Source organism: Camelina sativa, chromosome 17 (assembly GCF_000633955.1).
Source record: "Camelina sativa cultivar DH55 chromosome 17, Cs, whole genome shotgun sequence".
Lineage (NCBI taxonomy): Eukaryota > Viridiplantae > Streptophyta > Magnoliopsida > Brassicales > Brassicaceae > Camelina > Camelina sativa.
The window spans coordinates 1,293,484-1,303,094 of NC_025701.1; the positions used below are offsets into that span (position 1 = coordinate 1,293,484).

General features: G+C 37.5%; 2 protein-coding genes across 4 annotated transcripts in view; both read right to left on the reverse strand.

Annotated features, from left to right (window-relative positions):
• Positions 1,319-6,336, reverse strand: LOC104754504 (flagellar attachment zone protein 1-like). Of its 2 annotated transcripts, none has more exons than XM_010476710.2 (13): positions 5,933-6,336; positions 5,511-5,672; positions 5,343-5,408; positions 5,108-5,245; positions 4,958-5,011; positions 4,599-4,784; positions 4,402-4,491; positions 4,182-4,316; positions 3,952-4,077; positions 3,727-3,812; positions 3,075-3,627; positions 2,902-2,979; positions 1,319-2,755 (listed from the first exon to the last, which is right to left on the reverse strand). In XM_010476710.2, the coding sequence occupies exons 1-13, from the start codon at positions 6,095-6,097 to the stop codon at positions 1,583-1,585; spliced, it is 3,012 nt and encodes a 1,003-aa protein (XP_010475012.1). In that variant the 5' UTR covers positions 6,098-6,336; the 3' UTR covers positions 1,319-1,582. The 2 variants fall into 2 exon arrangements, with proteins under 2 accessions (XP_010475012.1, XP_010475013.1); XM_010476711.2 differs by having other exon boundaries at positions 1,583-2,755; positions 5,348-5,408.
• Positions 7,542-9,611, reverse strand: part of LOC104754505 (zinc finger protein MAGPIE-like) — a 4,268-nt gene continuing 2,198 nt past the window's right edge. Inside the window, exons 1-2 of one of the 2 annotated variants that reach the window (XM_010476713.2) lie at positions 9,208-9,599; positions 7,542-8,534 (exon numbers count right to left, since the gene is read on the reverse strand). In XM_010476713.2, the coding sequence (XP_010475015.1) occupies positions 7,550-8,534; positions 9,208-9,563 (1,341 nt within the window). In that variant the 5' untranslated portion in view covers positions 9,564-9,599 and the 3' untranslated portion in view covers positions 7,542-7,549. Of the gene's footprint in view, positions 8,535-9,207; positions 9,600-9,611 lie in introns of those variants that run through there. The other variant, XM_010476712.2, reaches the window with a different exon arrangement.

Here is a 9,611-nt window from a genome sequence, read left to right on the forward strand (position 1 = left end):
CTATACTGTTTTAAGTTTAACCAAGGAAAAAAAATCAGGTATTAACCTTATTTTACATATTTAGTTAGGGATGTTAAAAGTGGCTAAAAACTCAGTGGGTACCCGAAACCCATGCTTAAAACTGGGTTTTGGGATCTGTTTTTTCTCTAAGAAATTAAATGGGTTAAAAATGGGCAGGTACCCAAAACTATAAAGTCTTACACGGGCTTACTCTATCAGTTATGGGTACCCATTGGGTTTTTTTTTCTTTCTAATCACCTATACTTTTTTTTTGTCAAGTCTAATCACCTACACTAAACCCGCAAAATCACATTTTCCTACCAAAAACACAAAACACGAAAACTCGTTTTTCTGCCAAAACCGCAAAATTACGTTTTCCCGCCAAAACAGCAAAATTATATTTTCCCGTCAAACCGCAAAATCACGTTTTCCCGCCAAACTCGCAAAATCTCGTTTTACCTCCAAAACCGCAAAATCTCGTTTTCCCGCCAAAATCGTAAAATCTTGTTTTCCCGCCAAAACCGCAAAATCTCATTTTCCCGCCAAAACCGCAAAATCTCGTTTTCTCGCCAAAACCGCAAAATCTCGTTTTCCCGCCAAAACCGTAAAATCTCGTTTTTCCGCCAAAACCGCAAAATCTCGTTTTCTCGCCAAAATCGTAAAATCTCGTTTTCCCGCCAAAACTGCAAAATCTCGTTTTCCCACCAAAACCGTAAAATTATGTTTTTCCGCCAAAACTGAAAAGTCATATTTTTCTGCCAAAACTGCAAAATGTCGTTTTTCTACTAAAAACGCAAATTCTCATTTTTAAATATTTATTTAAATTTAATATGAAATAAGCAAATTATGAACAAAACTTTAGTTTTATCTAATATATAATAATAAATTTTGTTTTATCTATTTAAAACAAAACTCTTTAATATATTTGCTATTCTTTATTTAAATTATATAAAATTATAAATTTTTGTAAATTGTTACATATATAGTAAAATACACAAAATACATAATATAAATCATATTTGGTATCAAAAAGTTAAAGATAAAATTATATATAATATAAAATGCAAAATACATCACATAAGATAAATAATTCGGATACCCACGGGTTTACCTACAAAACTAAAAACCCATTCGGGTTTACCCACTAGAACCTAAAACTCATTTGGTTTTCAAATTTGGGTTTTTTCTAGGCAAGTTTTTTTCGGGTTTGGGCTGGGCTGGGTTTTTAAACCCACGACAACATCTCTATATTTAGTATATTATAAATCAAACAGTATTTTCATATGATCCATAAGTTTATAAAGCCCACTTAATCAACCTTGGCCCACTTTCCAAAAGCCTCGCAGCTTAACACGTCATGACTGATGACGCCGTCAAGTCTAACGTCCATTTACACGTGTTGACTTTTTAACAGTTGTTGACTTCTTGTTCTGACACAAACGCCGTAAAACTCCAAAAAGTGGAAGAAAAAAAAAACTTCATTTTTGTGGAATACCATTTTCATTAAGAAGACTGAAGCAGCAAAGTCAACAAAAGTGTTCTAAGAACAAGAAACTTTGACCTTGTTTCATGTTTACACATCTCACTTTCGTAAAACGGTACGTTCGTAGAGCTGAACCAAATCCCTCTTTCTTGCATTCTTTAACCCAACCAACTCAGCCGCAAACCCATGCTCCAGTATCTCACTTCTCAGCTTCTTCATTGTGTATTTCGAATGATCCGTGCCCGTCGAAGATGACACCCCAGCTTCCGTGCTCGTGCATCTTCTCGGGGTCATCATTGTCACAGCGTTCATGCTCTCCTGTGACTGTGAAACCGAATCTTCTTCCTTCTCTCTTGCAAAATCAGAACCTGAACAGGTTATTGCTGTTTCCACCTTCAAACGCTTTACCCGCTGCAGCGGTGTTGCTTCATCCGAGGCCATAAAAGAGTTTTCTTGCTCCATCAAACTCACCCGCATGTTTTTTGCCTTCTCGGCATTGATGATTCTCTGCCATTCAGCAACCGCTTGTTCGTTTTGTTTCGCTCTCATCTCCAAAGTTTCAGAAAGCTCCATCTTTTGCCTCTCTAGATCCTCGATTAGTTCCTTAGCTCTGTTGATTTCGATGTTTTTTTCCTGTAACGACATCTGGAGCTTGCTTTCGTTGCTCCGCACGGTTTCAACATCCATTTTCATTGAACTCATTAGTTCTTTGGACGTTGCAGCCTCCTTTTCCGCATCGTTTAGCTTCAAGCAGACTCTTTCAAGTTCTTCAATTCGGCTCTTAGCTCCGTCGATTTCTTTGCATTTATCCACCAACAATGTCTGGAGTCTGTTCTCATTCTCCCGGGATGCTTCCGCTTCCATTTTCATTGAATCCAAAAGGTTCTTAGATGTTGAAGCTTCACTTTCCACACTATTGAGTTTCAACTCGATTTTTTCAAGCTCTTCGATACGGCTCTTAGCTTGATCAATTTCAATGCCTTTCTCAACCAATGATGTCTGAAGTTTGTTCTCTCTGTTTCGGGCTGCTTCAGCTTCCATTCTCAATGAATTCAAAAGTTCCTTAGCTGCTAAAGCCTCACTTTCCCCATCTTTCAAATGTGACTGATACTTCTTCTCCAACTCATCTTTCTCTCGCTTTAACATCTGTGTCTCAGCTTCATGCAATTCAGCTGCTGATTTCACAGATTCATACTTCTCATTCAGCGCCGAGATTTGAAGTCTCAAGTCTTTTGCTTCTGAAGAACATTCGTCCACCTTCAGTTTACCTTTCTGCAAAGAACCAACGGTCAAAAATGTGTTAGAGCACACAGTAATAAACTCCATTTTTATAAGCTCGTTCAGGTTTTTTCACAAAGATTAATACAAGAATTTTAAGAGATTAGGAATAGGGACTCAAATCTTTCAGAGAAGTACACCTTTAATTCTGAACGCATAGAGGCCAATTGCTTCTCCAAAGTCGCAAGCTTTGCAGCTTTCTCAGTGATTACCTTCTCCTATCAATGACCAAGAATCATATAGTCAGTTGACTTTGAAATTGGCTGATAGATTTATATTATGATAGGAGGTTATTAAAAACAAAAAGACCAACCTTTTCATCCACAACACGGGAGAATTCAGCTCTAATGCCATCTTCCGTGGCTGAAGCTTTCTTCAACCTCTCCTCCATTGCTGCTATTTTCTCCGAAACAGCTTTTTGCTCACTAACAATATTCTCATATTTAATTTTCCAATCAATTAACTTATTACCGCACCTAGTGATCGACGCATCTACCCCTACTCGATTGTTGCTCTCGCCATTCTCATCCAAAGTCCCCTCATACTTACGTTTCCACTCAGAAGCCTCAAGTCTTGTGGACTCCAGAACATCCATGAGGTTTGAGTGTTCATTGTGTATTGACTTACACTTACTTTCCAGGTCATGAATCCGGTGTTTGAATTGATCTGAGAGCTTATTCATGTCATCAATGGCTCCCTCGTAACGCTTCTGATATTCTTTTTTCATTTTCTCTCCTCCTTCAAGCTGTTTCTTGAGTAAATCCGCTGCGCTTTCCATCGAACGATGCTGCAGCTTGAGTTTGGAGTTCTCAGAAAGAAGTTCATCCATTTGATTCCCTCTGCGATGGACAAGAATGTCCTGTATACTGTAAATTAAGTGATGAGAAAGGTTATATTTCCATGAAGACACTATAGATTAAAAGGTTAGTTTTTAATTTGCAGAAGTAGATAAACATAATGAGAACCTCTTTCTCAGAAAAGAAGACAGTTTCTGCCACTTCATAGGACCATTGATAGATTCTTCATACTCTGCAACAGCGCTGTCAAGGGCCTGTTCATACAGATTACAACAATGTTTATTATGAAAGCAAGACATGTTTCAATGACTAAGAGTTGTTCTGCTTTAGGCTTTATTATGTCTATATTGTGACGAAAATTTAGCTTTAAGACGGAAACAAAACAAACCGAACCTTTATCATATCGCCTATATTATTAGCATGATGAGAACAAGGCAATGACCATAGTTTCTTGCCCATATCTTCTATAGCATTACAACATCTCGAATAAGCCTCCATATTTACAACTCGCTTGTGATCCTGAACGCACAAAACTAATTAGCAAAACAGTCTCAAAACAATAGTTGGCATATAGGCAAAAGAGTATATATGGATAAAGAGAGAGAGAGACAGAGCGAAATGACCTCAAACGCCTTTGCAAAGAAACTCCAAAGTTCTCGTTTGTATTTCTGTTTTACTTCGATGTTTCCAATGGAAGATTCACAAAACGCGGTCAAAGCTTTGATAACCGCCTTATTGTGTGCTTCTACCAGCATCGACTGCAGAACATCATGTTTAACAGTTAAATTTTACTACTGCATCTAATTGATAGTTGAATGTTACATTACATGAGTCAAAACTTACTTCTTCAGGAGTCTCTGAAAGCTCCAAAGACGACATGTATACCTCAGTTGCTGTATCACGGGCCCTGCGACCTTCTAGTTCCTCTACAGACTGCAAATACAGATGATACATCAGAACATGATAAGTCCAAGACATAAAAACGTGATGAGAAACACCGAAAAGTTTAAAACTTGGCACTTGGTTAGATCAGTAATTACCTGCCATAAAGAAGAAATACTAGGCACGACATTGTTGTTAACATTTTCTGAAAAAGACTTTGTAAAACTAGCAAGAGGCGGCCCTGTAACGATGGTATCACTTCTTTGCTTAGGCCTTACTCTCTCAGAAACAAACTTCAGAAGGGCATTGATACCATAGAGAAACTGGGGCCGGAGACTTTCACACTATATACAAAACCGCAAACAAGTTATATGGGTCACGAGAAAAAAACAGAACATAGTAAAATCTGAGACTCAATTGGGGGATAGAAAATTCAGCATTATTCATCGTACTACGGGCCAGAGTGATGCACTAGCGGTATTTATAAAAACTGATATCTTGGGGAGGATTAACCCACTTTGTTATTCTTCGTTACATCTTCTCCACCTTCCACTGTTTCTGAGTTAATGTCCTGATAATAAAGAAGTGAAACATCGTTGATAAACATCAAGAATAGCTGACTCTAGGCCATGAAAAGTATAAAAAATTGACAAGGGAAAATGATCACCTTCATAAGTTGAACAAACATGGGAGAGAACTGCCCAAGCGCGGAAAATGTATTGCCCTTAGCTTCTCCAACATGGTCGGGTTTGCTAATCTCAAGTAGACAAGAGAGATCAAGTGCAATGTCATTTACACCAAGTGTCTGAAACATGAGGCAACATTTGTGTCATTTTACAAATCACTAAGTGTGTATTTAGAAAGAACTTACTCCATAGAGAAAAAATCAGTCTATTATTTACCGGACCATAGATAAAGACGCTTGATAGGAGGATCGCCAAGGAGAATATCTGGCTGTTGCGTGTAGCCTAACATATCAAATCAATAAATTCTTGATGAGAATGCTTACTCCTAAAGTAAAAGACCTATAAAAGACTTGAATCTTTGATAAGGTAAAAAAGAAAACTAACCTGTATACCCTTTGAGCCTTCCCCTTCGACATCGAGTAACACTAAACTATATTCGGTGCCATCTTCTGAAATCCTCTTCACCGGCTCAATCCACATCCATATATCTCCGGTGCATGGTCTGTGAAGAGTTTGAACATCAAATCCAATGCTCCTGCTAAGAAGCTATATAGAACAACATTAAAAAATCAGACATTCTCAACTCAAAGTTTCAGTAACTAAGACCATGCATCAGAGATAGAGAGAGAGGTATATGATTTTGCCACATACAAATTGATGCCAGAAACAGAAATAAGCCATACGATTTCCACATATTAAGAACAAGACTTCACACTTACATCATTACAGCCAAAAGCACAAAACAAGAAAAGCAATACTAAAACCCTAAGCCCTGAATCAAAGTAGAATAGTAGAAAAAAAGAAACCTGATTCCAGATGAAACTCTTGCCCTGGAGAACTTTACCAAAGAGAGAGACAACAGCGACAGGACCCTTAAGCTTCTGAAGAGCACCAATGGCTTCCGGGTCCGTCTTCAACTTCCCCTCCTCATCAACGTAAACCAATTGAATGGCCCGACCCGACTCCGCCATAAGCTTTCTCGTGAAAAAAAACCCCAAAAGGCGTTTCCTTTATTACTAGTGTGATGAGTCCCTCAATATCTTCGCTCCAATTTCACAATGGGTTTGCTCCAATCGTCTACGAGTCGGATTTTATTGTATAGAATAAAAGTACAGTAAGAAGTACAGTAAGATACTAAGAAAAGATTTGAACTTTGCGGAGAGACAGAGAGATCTTCCAAGGTTATAAAAGTTTCTCAGCCGACTGAAGTCTAAAAGTTTTATTTGAGCGAATGTAAACTTGTCTTAATTGAGTTAAAAACAAAAAATATTTTGATAATTAGCCCAACAAGCTTATTGGTTCATAATAACCAAAGGCCCATAAATTAAACCCAACAAGCTTTCCACACAACAATCTTATTGGTTTATATTAATCAAAGGCCCATAAATACAAGCCCAATAAACTTTTCCAGGCTAGTTTCTCTTTCCCATGTGTTTCTTTTCCTCTTTTCCTATCAAATAAATTAATATGAGATTTTAAAAGTATCTCAAACCGACAGAAACGAGAATATTTGATAATTTATTACATTTTGTATTGAAACCTACAAGGCTACAACTATATTTGATTGTAAAAAAATACAAAATATCTTTCTCAACTTTTAAAAGTTTAGTTAAACATGTCACCTTGAAAATGGATTTTGATAATGTGTTTATTATATATCCACACACATATCAAGTCTCAACAAATATATCACTTTCTATCTTGTTGAAAGAGTACGTATATATCATATATATATATATATATATATACTATCACATAATTTCACATCTAGCGTTACTTCGAAAAAATGAAATATTATATGTGTCCCAGTGTCTCTCTTTTATTTATCTTTTCTTTTTCCATCTTTCTTCATTTTCTATTTTCTTATTATAATTTTTTTCCTCCACTATGAATTGCCCTGCAAGTTAAGTTAGAATTATTGAGCTCAAAAGCCTCCATCTTTTCTTTTGTGCCCACCACTTCGCGATCCACTCTTTTTAGTTTTTATACTATATGCTATACAAAAAAAGAACACACATTCATTTATTTAAGTACTTATTTTATGAAAAGCAAATCAAAGACCTTTCTTCTACACGTATTGAATGAATATGCATGAATCTTAACTTTCTTTTCCCAAGCAAAAAATGCAAATAGACCAATGTTTGTGTGAAAATGTTTGTCTAAATAAGAAAAAAACAAGAACACTAATTAGCAAGAATAGACCAGTTTACCTTTTTAATTAGCACAAAATCGATTGACGAGATATGTTCATATTGAAGTTGATAGATCGCGATATAGAGATATGGATAAAGTTGAAATATGTACATTACCGTAAAATCTGAATCTTTAAATTAATTAGTCAAGGAAAGTAGATTTGATAAAATTGATTTCATAAATACGGTAGAAAAATAATTAAGAGACGAAATTCATAATTAGGAAGCGTTTCAAATCCATCCATTGATAGAGGATGAACGACACATTGTTTGTTGTACACCAACCCCAAGGAAATCCCGAGTTTGCCCTCCTCCTCCTGCATCTCCAATCTCAACTCTTCTACGTTTCCAGGAGTAATTTTGTAATTCATCAATCCCCGAAACGACCGTAACGCCACTTCTAGGGTTCCCGATCTCATGAAGACCATTATTACTATTATTATTACTCATCAACCCAACACTGTTCGATCCAAACAAAGCGAAGAACTTGTCGCTGCCACCATCTTCTATAATCTGACCCTGGTCGGATATTTTCGACGCAAAACTCTGAAGAAACGCTGATTGCTCGGTGGTGATCGTTGTCGACGGTGGCTTAGAAGAAGTCGCTCCCATCTGAGCCGCTTTTTGAAGTAACGCAGTCGCCGACATATTCGCTGTGGTGGTAGCTGCGTTTGCGTCTTGGCTGATTTGGTCGACGCTGCTGAAAAGAGAAGGCACGGAAAGAGAAGTTGCCGCGTTTGCGTTTTCCTTAATATTGATATTATTTTCATGGGTTATGAGTGAGTCGCTCGTCGTTATTAACTCGCCGCGGTTATTCGCGTTCCCAAAAACCCAGTTGTAATCCTCCTGCGGTGAGTGTGGCTGCGGTGCCATACGGTCCTCGATGTTCACTTGCTCGTGATGATGATTAATATTTCCTCCCATCCATAGAGAGAGCGACGAGGCAGGTTTCATAGCGTCTTGATGATGATGATCGAAGGTGGTGGTTGTGATTGGGAAATGGTTGTGGTGATGTTGTGATGGCAGTGGTCCGAATGGGAAAGACGGGGATGGTTGTGGTGATGGTGATGGGATAAGTGTGCCCATTAGATAATGGTAGTTTAGATTACTACCGGCGGTTGCGGCTAGGCTTTTGAGATGTGAGGCTGCGTTTAGCCTTGCGGTTTCTTCGGCTAAGGCGTCACAGAACGCTCTATGTGTAATGAAGCTGTCTCTCCTGTGTTTTCAACAAAATTTAAACACTGATTAATTATGCAATTCAAGAAACTTTCTTATTTTGTATTGTTAGCAATTAAGGAAAAAGAAAACTAAGCTTCGTACATCTTTACTTTAACCAAAAACTGTCAATCCAAGAAACTGTCTTATTCAAGAAATCAAGCAGGGCACGCACGCACGTTCAGAGAATGACCAAATACATACTTCAAATTATTTTAGACCCTACGTGAACTACTTCCAACAACATCACAATCATATAATCTTATTTTACTTACAAACAAACATGATAAAACGAAATTTGTTTTGTGTGGTCCATTGATATATATTATAGTGTTAATTAGTTAAGGTATCATATTCTTGTTTTTACCACCACGCCGGATAAAATATAAGATCTAGGTTTATTGTGAGTTTAAATATATGTATCTATATATAGAATAATATGCAATATGCGCTTACAGCTAGGCGATCATATTATGCCATAAATAATCTTTTATACCTATAAAGAGAACTCCTACATGTATGTATACCTAGCTAGTGTTCAAGGATCTTGGGAAAAAAAGTAGTTTGATGGTGCGAATAAAAAAAAAATTTCGTACCCGTTACTAAAATTATACTGTGATGAAGAAATGTAAAGATCTATTAAATACATACGCACGTAAATATAAATTAAGTACCTGGAGAAAATTGTACCACAGTCGCATCGATACTCTCTAGTCCCACAAGTCTTGGAATGAGCCTTCCAATCAGATTGAACTGCATATCTCTTGGCGCATTTCTCACACTTCCACTTTTTCTCGCCATGTTTTCGACAAAAATGTTTCTTGATTCCGGTAAGGTCACCGAGTGCCCTTGTAGGATGGTGGTGGACACAACTCTTCTCAGGACATACATACACTCGTTTCCTCACTTCTTTGCTCGTCCTCTGCTTTAGCTTCCATGGGAGGTTGTGCCCTCGACGGTGAAGCTGTAGATTCTGGTCTCTTTGGAAACCTTTTCCACATATCTCGCAGAGGAAACGATTTGTGGCCATAAGTGTCTTTGGAGATAGAGCTATGACTTCAGCCTCTGGATCTACGTA